This window comes from Miscanthus floridulus, chromosome 2, assembly GCF_019320115.1.
Source record: "Miscanthus floridulus cultivar M001 chromosome 2, ASM1932011v1, whole genome shotgun sequence".
In the NCBI taxonomy this organism is placed as follows: domain Eukaryota; kingdom Viridiplantae; phylum Streptophyta; class Magnoliopsida; order Poales; family Poaceae; genus Miscanthus; species Miscanthus floridulus.
The window spans coordinates 103,593,048-103,602,471 of record NC_089581.1 but is presented as its reverse complement, the minus strand read 5'-3'; the positions used below and the strand labels follow the sequence as shown (position 1 = coordinate 103,602,471).

General features: G+C 49.8%; 2 protein-coding genes across 2 annotated transcripts; one reads left to right on the top strand and one right to left on the bottom strand.

Annotated features, from left to right (window-relative positions):
• The first annotated feature begins 319 nt into the window (after positions 1 to 319).
• On the top strand, positions 320 to 3,971 carry LOC136527504 (uncharacterized). Its single transcript, XM_066520264.1, has 7 exons — positions 320 to 668; positions 770 to 871; positions 1,521 to 1,635; positions 2,138 to 2,253; positions 2,384 to 2,572; positions 2,912 to 3,057; positions 3,487 to 3,971. The coding sequence occupies exons 1-7, from the start codon at positions 532 to 534 to the stop codon at positions 3,666 to 3,668; spliced, it is 987 nt and encodes a 328-aa protein (XP_066376361.1). The 5' UTR covers positions 320 to 531; the 3' UTR covers positions 3,669 to 3,971.
• Positions 3,972 to 4,970: 999 nt separating this feature from the next.
• LOC136527494 (cinnamoyl-CoA reductase-like SNL6) lies at positions 4,971 to 8,807 on the bottom strand. Its single transcript, XM_066520253.1, has 4 exons — positions 8,049 to 8,807; positions 7,262 to 7,462; positions 5,786 to 6,135; positions 4,971 to 5,677 (listed from the first exon to the last, which is right to left on the bottom strand). Exons 1-4 carry the CDS (start codon positions 8,397 to 8,399, stop codon positions 5,581 to 5,583), a joined length of 999 nt encoding a protein of 332 aa, XP_066376350.1. The 5' UTR covers positions 8,400 to 8,807; the 3' UTR covers positions 4,971 to 5,580.
• Between the last annotated feature and the right edge of the window lie 617 nt (positions 8,808 to 9,424).

Genomic DNA, 9,424 nt, shown 5'->3' with positions numbered 1-9,424 from the left:
CCAAAGGACCTCTAATCCAACGGGTCAGAGCGTCCCGCGGTACTTTTTAGGTCCTGGGTTTGATTCCTCGTGAGAGCAAATTTTAGGCTAAGGATTAAAAAAATCTGCTCGTCTATCCCACGTCAAAGCACATGTCTAAGCACTGGCCCGGTCTCACAGGACGACGGTGCCGCTGTGTAAGAGTGGGGTAGGAGTTCGAAGGTTTTGTAGATCTACGTGTGAGAAGATCTTCTTTTTAATGGCATGACTTAGATGATCATAACCGCGCAGGTTCAGTTTTTTTTTACGTAAATTGCCTGAGGAGCTAGATATTCGTCATTTCCTTCGTCCAGGTGAGGAGCAGATCCAGCCGTTCGCTTCATTTCTCCTCTTGTCTGCTCTGCTGCCAGTCTGCCACGAACCGCCTCCAGTCCTCCACGTCTGAGGAGGAAGAGGAAGGAGTCAGTCAGGTCGAGATCGAAACAACCAACGCCTTCGCCTCCGCCGTTGGGGTTCATCAGCAGTTCGCGGGGCAAAGGGAGGGCGGCCGCGATGTGGGTGGAGATCCTGTGCGGCCTGGTGGCCTACAAGATCATCCAACGCGTCTTCTTCGCCGGCGGCGACGACGCTTCCTACCTCGCCGACCTCGACTCCTCCCACTCCGACCTATGCTTCGCCGTCGCCTCCAGGTTCCACCCCTTCCCCAACTCTTTTGAGTATTTGTACCGATTCATGGAGACGAGAGAAACCCACCCTACTGACCAAATCGTCGGTTCGATTCCCCTTCCAGGCTCGAGAAGCTCTACGCCAGCCGATGCTTCGTCGGTCTCCGCATCCCCGACCCCGACGCCGGCGAGCGCCAGCATATCGACGTTGTCCTCGTTACCAAGAGGTCAGTCTGCCATCTAGGCATCTACTACTACTTCGCAATTTCCATGTTCGTCTGCTACAAGAATTTTTCCCCCTTTCCGAAGTTATTATCAGGACCTGTGCCACTGCATCATACTCACACGGTAACAACTAGAGAAGCAATTGGGTATACTGTCTTCAGATTTCAGAGATAATGTATTGCAGAATGATGAAGTTAGTACCAAAAAATTGGAGCCTGCCTAATCTAATTAGTCCTTTGTTTTCCTCAAGTGCTCAATTTCACTCTTGAACACTTCAAGATCTTCCTAGACCCTCTAGATTTAATGTTTGGACGTGCCGTTCGGTGGCTACCACCTAGTGGAGCTAGATAGACAAATGGGGTAGGCCCTTTGCAATCACTTGCAGCCTGCCTCCCTGTGCTTGCTCATAGAAATAGCATTTCTGACCACCCCATGTGTGATACTTCTTCAGCACTATTACTGTCTTTTAAATTGCTTCAGCTTTGCCCAATTTCACTTTAACTTGTCTAGATGTCATTGTTACTGGCTCATACCCAATGTACTCAACCTCTTTGCACAGTCCATCCATATGATCTTAAAGTTACTTGAGTCTGGACTATTGTTTTGTCCAAACTTGTAAATTGAGGTTTTGATCTTCTAACACTGAAACAGGGAGGTGATGGTGGTAGCGATCAAGAACTTCTCTGGTTTTGTTGAGGCTGACAAGGATGGAAATTGGTCTTGTCCAACTGACAAGAAGCGTAAGCAAGAGATATTTCCAAACCCGGTATGTGGCTTGACCACTACTTTTTCTGTTTGAGTTCTTCGACAACTTCAATGGTACTGCAGAGTGTTATTTACTCATGAGTTGTTAATGAACATAGTGAGGTTGAGGTATCATTTGGACATAACCGTGTGTTTAACTATGAGACCACTAGCCAAACTGTTGTACTTTCCAGTTAAAATTTAGGCAGAAAGGATGTTTACTTTATTGTAGAACTATGAGGCATATAGTACTGGAGTTGTGTATTTGTATTTCTACACTCTCAAAGGGAAATTCTTTGTTGGAAATATTCTTGATAGTAAATTTTATGCTCCACAATCCTTTGCTATGAAATCCTAGAATCGTTTTGAGACCCAAGTCACATTCCAACTGTGGAAAATCAAGTACTTGCATTCTATGGGTTTTTAGGTTTGCATGTACCGCCTGATGCCTGTATGTTAATCTTCAATCATTCTTCTTGTATTCCTGTTTCCTGTCTATTAATTTGCTGCAATATGTTCTTTAGGTATTAGAAGTCAACAGACTAGCTGCTAACCTTCAATCATACTTGGAGCAAAGGGGAGCAAAATTGCCTGATGGGCATATCTACGGGAGAGTTGTTCTGCCAAATCCCAACTGCAGGTTAGTTCTCTTTATGAATTTATGTTCTGTTTGCTCTTCTTCTGTTGGATGCTTCTTTGATTTTTCTCATTATTATTGTCATGCTCTTTCTATAATTTTAGTTTTAACTATTTAAGATGTTCTCCATCAGGCCTTTGTATTCTATAAGCATCCAACCAGAGGTCATGTTGTATGATCAATGGAAGGATCTCAAGACAGACTCAAAGAGTGGACTCTCAGCATGGATTAAAGGTGCATTTACTGGAAGCAAAAGTGACATGCAAGATTCAGTACTCCAGAATCTACATTTTATTCTCAGCTCATCGCCTATGTGGGACAGGTGAAGCATTTCGTTTCTTGTTGCCCTTTTAAATTTTGTTTTCCACTTCGCTTCCCTTTTGGTGTATTATGGCAGTTTTCTATGGGGATAAAAAAGAATGACCATGATCTGAACAATTATGAGAGAATAAGATAACAGCATCCTTTGTATCTGGTTGGAGAAACTGCATTGTCTAGTATCAGCCTGATGTTTTTATTTTGTCTCTCAAAAAAGTTTTCTGTTTTAATTTAAGGGCATCTTGTGGTAGTTGGGGCTATTTACATGTTGCAGTCCAGTGCGAAAATGTAGAGGCTCAGGTTCTTTTTTATAATACATATAGCTGCGTCTTTCCTTTTGTAGGTTGGAACTCAAAGGAGACAAAAATGTTCTTGGTGAATTCATCGAGTTCAAAGGCAGGCATGAGGACATTCAACTTCTCAAAAATCTGAAGAGGTCAAAAGTCAGCCGATTCATCATCCAGAAGTCAACTCTTTTTGGTGGTTTTGGTAAGCTCTACGAATCTTTTGTTCTTGTTCTTTTTGCTAGTTACAATCTTCACCTAAACTTTGTAATGTGATTTGTTCATGGTGAGAACTTATGTGTGCCTATCACTTAGGTTAGTGGAACAATGCATTTGCTGCATATAATTTATTAGCTTTGTTGTGCAAGGGACTAGGGAGGATAGAGTCCAGAGGTTAAAGTACTAGATCCATAGAATGCTTATGGAGATGTCATGTGTGCATGACCATCTCCGTAAAACCAAAAGGACATTTATAATGTTTGGTGATGGATTGCTGTGTACTAGGTGGAAATCGTATGATAGTTTCTTATTATTACAAGACATCTCTGCCTAAATGCTGTAGATGATGTGCACGGCTTGTATTTGTTTTTTTTTTGGGGTCTGGTTTGCTGTTAATGCAAATGCACCAATGCAGGTAGGTCACGAGTTCAAATATCGTATTCTCCTCGTGACTATCGAGTTGAGGGGACTTCATCTTCAGAGTGGAAAGAGATTTCTGTGAAGCAATACACAGAGATTGTTTTCCAGCCGCTGCATTCCAAAAAGGCTCGGAAGTTCAAGCTGTCCAGTGTTGTTTCTGTCACACTGAGTGCCTAGCCAGCAGATGTTTGCCTGTCAAATTTAGGCTAGCCACAAACTCATCAATTGTGTGCTTCTCTGTTTCCACCTGTAATTATGTGTAGCCCCCCACCCATACCGAAACAGTGGAACCTCCTCAAGCCCCCCACCCATACCGAAACAGTGGAACCTACTGTGGAGTCCCCATGAATTTTTAGGCAAAGTTCTATAGTGTAGGGGGGCTGAGACTAGTGTTGTTCAGCCCCTCCTTAAATATTTCCTGGATCCGCCGCTGCTTAATAGCGATGCCTAACTGAATATGCTTCGTACTGTTGCCTGACAGTGTGCGTGCTATGTTATGGGGACCTGATTGGAATCTTAAACGGGTTGGTAATCCCGGTGAGGGCTGGTCAGTCCAGGCCCAGTTTCTTTCGTAGTGCTGCCTTGCCTTCTAGGGCTAGGATTTGAATGGTTGTTTTCTGTGGTCGTTGATGGGCAAACTTGGGCCGAAAGGATTCTTCGAGACTCACCAAGACGGTGTGTTGGTTTTGTGGCTTGAATTCTGTTGTGAGTTTAACACCACTCACCAGTCACCAGTCACCTCTTTCTCACAACACTCCATGGTGATCATTTGGTAGTGATGTCACCTGAATAGAAAAATGGATTGACAAGCTTCACGTTCATCAGTTTAGTGGCCCTGCTGTTTGTCAAGGGGAAAAAGGTTGAGACCGGCTGGGAAAACGCATTGCATTGACAGGGCGATGAACGGCAAAGCTCTGAGGCCTTTGTTGATCTGATACGATGAACGCATCTTGTGATATCCTACCAGCATGCTTGGCATGGGCGTGCCTGCTGTTCAACCCCAAACCGCACGGGGGAACAAAACACAAAGATGATGACACGCCGGTGTTGTTGAAGACGACGTCGAGTCAGCTGCTCCGCGCAACGGCGAGGAAGACAAATGCGGCGACCTACACTACGCCTCGTTGATGATGTCGTGTGTGATGATGTGTGGAGTGGATGAAAGTGACTTTCCGTATTGCTGCTGCAAACTTGTGTACTCTGGAAGGACGAATGACCTGAATCTCTGAGCAATAGCGGTAGTAGTAGGTATTGTTGGTGAGGGTTTGTGAACCCAGGCCCACCCGTTTCTTTTGGGGTCCCCGGGCCACCCCCCATTGGTGCACAAATTTGACCTGAAACGATTCTTCCGTAATCATGTTTGTTGAAGCTTGAAAGCAAGTATTACGCAGCGCATGAGCATGAATGTTTTTTTTTCCAGAACATATCCGTCAATGTACAACTTATCATGTGCAAGTCTAGAACAGTTTTAGTCGGGGAAAAAGACAATTCGTAGGTGTTCATTTACTGATTTCGTCACTTACAAGTTAATTTATTTGCCAGACCAATTACTCATGTGATTCTGCTGTCAACGTTTAAGCTTTCAAGTAACTAATGGAATGCAGTGCCTTAGAATGAGGTTTCAGCATTTCATCGTATTTTCTGTACATACAAGGGCAACATCTGAGCTGCAAATTTTCCTGTAACTCACGAACCTAGATAGATACTTTCAGCCTGTTCGCTTGTTGGTTTCAGCCAGCCCAAATCAGCCAGCCAATAATGTTTTCCTCTCACAATAAACCAGCACCAGCCAGCCCAAACCCGCCCAGAAACCAACCAGCGAACAGGCCGTTTGTTGGCTTTGGCAATCGATCACTCAAATGCTCTCCCCCTTGGCAGGGCGCAGGGCTGTATCAATACACGTGGCGTGTTTGGCCATGCACAGCATATGCACATTTGACCAGCCAAACACATTTCCCGTTTTTTGAGGAGGGAAATTACAAATACTACAAAAGAATGCAACAACCCTAGTTGCATTGCATTGCATTGCATCTGTGGGGTAATTATAATAATTAATTATAAATAAATAAATATAAAACAACAGGAATTCCTAATCCAGCTCCCCATATACCCCGCTGGCAAACTCCAGCATGAGCTTGTTGAGCTTCTTGTTCTGAATCCTCTGTGGTATCACCTTCAGCTCGTCACTGCCCCCCCAAAAAAAAAAAATCCATGCACATGTCTTGTAAGCACAGGAACAAAATAGGAGTAATTGCCTGTCTCTGTCAGCACAAACACGGCGTGGCATTGATTACCTTGGTGGTGGTGGCGAGCGTGGTGCGGCCGGCGAGAGCAACTGCGCGAGCTTGACGGCGTCCTCGGGGCGGCAGACGGCGTTGTTGAAGCAGAGGTAGCGGCCGTAGGCGGTGGGGGACTCGTAGGCGGCGACGTGCGCGTCGGCCAGGAAGTCGACGTCGACGGTGACGAGGACGCCGTGGTCGTACATGTCCGGGGCGCCCTTGAGGTAGGGGTGCGCGGCGGTGAGCCTGAGGCCCGGGGCGCCGGTGAGCAGGCCAGCGTTGATGGCCACCATGTCGACGCCCCGGTCCATGGCCAGCGCCCACGCCGTCTTCTCCGACAGCGTCTTGGCCAGGGCGTGCCACAGCTGCAGAAGTGCAGAGACAGAGACAGGAGACGGAGTCAGGTCAGGCGTGGCACTTGGCAGCATGTTTCACTGAGGCTGTAGTGTGATTATTGGCACCATGAGGCCCAGCAAGCACGATGAGGCGATCAGGATTAGCAAAGCAGAATCATTAAAGGAAAACACTCTGGTGCGTATCCGTCTGATGATGATGTGCATGTTTCTTGGTTGGTTTTATTATTAATTACTACTCAAATCTCTTTGTGTGTCCTAACCCCTAGCCAGAGACAGTTGAGAAGTCAGCTTCATCAGCAGTATGAAGTCTGAAACCTGATCTTTCTCCATCTAAGCGGGGTCCCGATCGTTCCAGTTACTCCTCCTCCTCATTTGATGCGCACAGCACAGGTTTGGACTTGTACAGCCAGCCTCAAGAGACAGAGACAGCTCTGTGACTCGCACACGCCTGAATCTGAATTGGCGTCCCTGTGCTGTGGTCATCAAGGGAAGCCGAGCAGCAGAAATGCAAAATGGAGTTGGCCAACCCAGATCGCCGAGCACGCACGCTGCCCGCAGGGCTGGAGTGGCACGCGACGGCACCCACAAGACAAGAGAGGTGCGGGAGGGAAGCTACAGCGAACGGATGTGGAGGGACTTGTCACCCATCCCTAATGGATGGATGGATCATCCATGGTGAAAGTGAAAGGTACCGGCCGGGGCTGCAGGCAATTGGATGAGGACGTCACCCATCTCTTTCGGTCTTTCCCACCACCTGTCCCAACGACCCCTCCCCCTCCCCCTCCAAGACCCCCCAAGGGCTTGGCTTGACCATGTATGCCGCGCTGAGCCGCTGACCCAATGTAGACGTAGGCCAGGGCGCCGCAGCCTCATCCGCCGGCTTTGATTTGATGATTGGCCGCATGGAAGTTGGTAACTTTTGTTTTGTTGGCTGATGAAAGTTGCCTACGCACGGACGGCACTGGAAACGACGGCCAATCCATGGAGTGAACAACTGTACTATTAGCAAGTGCGTCAGCAGCCAGCAGGTGCAACAGCAAGTCAGCAGGCAGGTGCAGCAACAAGTTGCCTATTACGCTGACGCTGACGCTAGCTTCGTACGAGTAGTGGTGAGACGTGCGTGTGTTGCGCGTACCTTGAACTTCCGGCAGAAGGCGAGGTCGCTCCAGCTCTTCTCGTCGGCGACGGCCTCCTCGTGGCCGTCACCGGCGCCAGCGCCGCTCCAGACGGCGGCGGTGACGGAGGAGGTGAAGACGACCCGCTCCATGGCGTCCGCCTGCGCGCACGCCTCCAGCACGTTGTGCGCCGCGCGCACCTCCGTCTCCACCGTCGACTCCTGCAACACAAACCAAAAGCAACTCTCAATGAGAAAACCAGCCACAGCCAGCTCGTGTGCAGTCGTGCTAGCTCTGCCTGCCTGCTCGTGCTTGTCCCAGAGACAGAGCAGAGCAGGCCAGCAGGGGCGGCGAGGACGAAGCGCATGCAGCTGCCATGCCCCATGTGAAGGGTTTTAAATGCACGCGGAAAGGGTTCGGTTCCCTTCCCCTTCCCGCGGCTGGTTCGGTTCCGTTTGGTGGCCCAGTTCTGCACTGCACCCTCCGTTGTGTGGAGCTGGAGGAGGAAGAAGAGGCGCACCGCGCGCTCACTCACAGCCACACATGAGCTGTGTCATTAATGGATCGGAGGAGGTCCGGGGTCCCAGCCCACGTCTGGAACGAACCAAACAGCCTAGACCAGGGAGGAGGAGATGGACAACTCTAAACTCTTGATGGAAAGAGGGAAAGCATCGGCTCATCTTCTTTGCTCTGCCCTGTCCCTCCTCATGCTACAGTGCTCATCGGACAAAAGAGCTTTCATTCGTTTGAAGAACCCAAATTAATAAAGAAAGAAAGAAAGCTGCTGTTTTGATTTGTACTACTCACATCGCACTGGGCCTGGTCGTCGGGCGTGTTGAACATGCAGAAGACGCCGGCGCACCCCCGCACGGCGTCGGCGATGGCGTGGTAGTCGAACGGGTCGGCGCGGAACACCTTCAGCCGGTGCCTGTACGCGTCGACGTCGCCGCCGCACGACGACAGGTGGCTGAGCAGCGCCGCGGCCTCCTCCTCCTCCTCCCGCTCGTCACCACAGGCGGCGTACGTGGCGGCGTGGACGGTGTACCCGCGGCGGAGGAGGCGGTCGGCGAGCGCGTGGCCCAGCGGCCCCGCCGCGTCCATCACGCACACGCTCTTGCCCACCGCCCCGGCCGCCGACTCCACGGATCCTGGACACATGCTCTCTTCTTCTTCCTTGCCTGATTGTTACTTCTTCTTTCTTGGACCAAGGCAAGACCGGAGGAGAAACTCAGGTGGTGGATTGACGACGCGAAGGTGATGATACGGATTGCAAAGAGGGGAAGGTGAGGCGCGGAGTATATATAACAACAACAGCAAAAAAGGAAGACGAGAGGAGGCCGGCAAGGACAAGAAGGCGGGCGAGAGAGACGGATTCCGAGTCGGGAGAGGAGGAGATACTACGGGTCCGGTCCGGGTCAGAGGCAGCGGCAGGCGGGAGGGGGCATTCAAAGGGCGTGCCGATCTGCCGGACTCCCGGTGCCGTGCCGTATCGTCGTGTCTCTTCTCTCTCTGTGCCTGTGCCGTTGGCGTTGTTGGGCGTGAGTGTTGTATCTATGTTCCATTTCATTGCACATGACATGATAGTTTTGATACCACGAAGCTCTCGTTGCTGAGACAATACAGTATACATATGGAGGTCAAGTGTTGGGGCTGATGGGTTGGACTGTGGACGGTTGGGAAGCCGGACGCGTAGGCAGGCGCATCCACGCCAGTTGTTTAGTTGGTAGCTGGCGCATGTGGTTTTCCGGTGGTCAGCGCCCTCGAAGCCGCAGCTGCAGGAGGGTCGTCTAGAAGATCGGAGTCGGAGCAGCCAACTACCTACGCACGCAGGGGGAATCCATGCATCAATCATCCGCGGCCCAAAACCTATAGCTAGCCTCAAATAAGGGGGGACGCCGAGACTGATGGGGTTGGCTCAGAAAAAAAACAACGGCAACACAGGGCGTGGCCCTCGCGTTGGCCACCGGTTGCACCTGCCTCCGCCAAGCTTCCGCTTCGGCTTCACCTCAGCCTCATCTGCCAACCGATTCCCGAGTCCGAACGCCTCCTCGATCAGAAACCACATGCTTCGGTCCAGTCCTGGTGGTTTTTTTTTTCCTTTTTAGTTTAATAAAAAAACAGAAAAAACACACGGTTCACATGTCAGAGCAATGATCGATAACCCTAACGGCCTAACCCCCCAA

What these genes read in the sequence shown, in the direction of transcription:
- LOC136527504 (XM_066520264.1), top strand. Translation starts at nt 532, where the DNA reads ATGTGGGTGGAGATCCTGTGCGGCCTGGTGGCCTACAAGATCATCCAA. An exon ending in AAGAGATATTTCCAAACCCG is followed by an intron (nt 1,636 to 2,137) that starts GTATGTGGCTTG and finishes TATGTTCTTTAG; the next exon opens with GTATTAGAAGTCAACAGACT. An exon ending in CTGCCAAATCCCAACTGCAG is followed by an intron (nt 2,254 to 2,383) that starts GTTAGTTCTCTT and finishes GTTCTCCATCAG; the next exon opens with GCCTTTGTATTCTATAAGCA.
- LOC136527494 (XM_066520253.1), bottom strand. Translation starts at nt 8,399, where the DNA reads ATGTGTCCAGGATCCGTGGAGTCGGCGGCCGGGGCGGTGGGCAAGAGC. An exon ending in ACGACCAGGCCCAGTGCGAT is followed by an intron (nt 7,463 to 8,048) that starts GTGAGTAGTACA and finishes TTTGTGTTGCAG; the next exon opens with GAGTCGACGGTGGAGACGGA. An exon ending in CGCTCGCCACCACCACCAAG is followed by an intron (nt 5,678 to 5,785) that starts GTAATCAATGCC and finishes TTGGGGGGGCAG; the next exon opens with TGACGAGCTGAAGGTGATAC.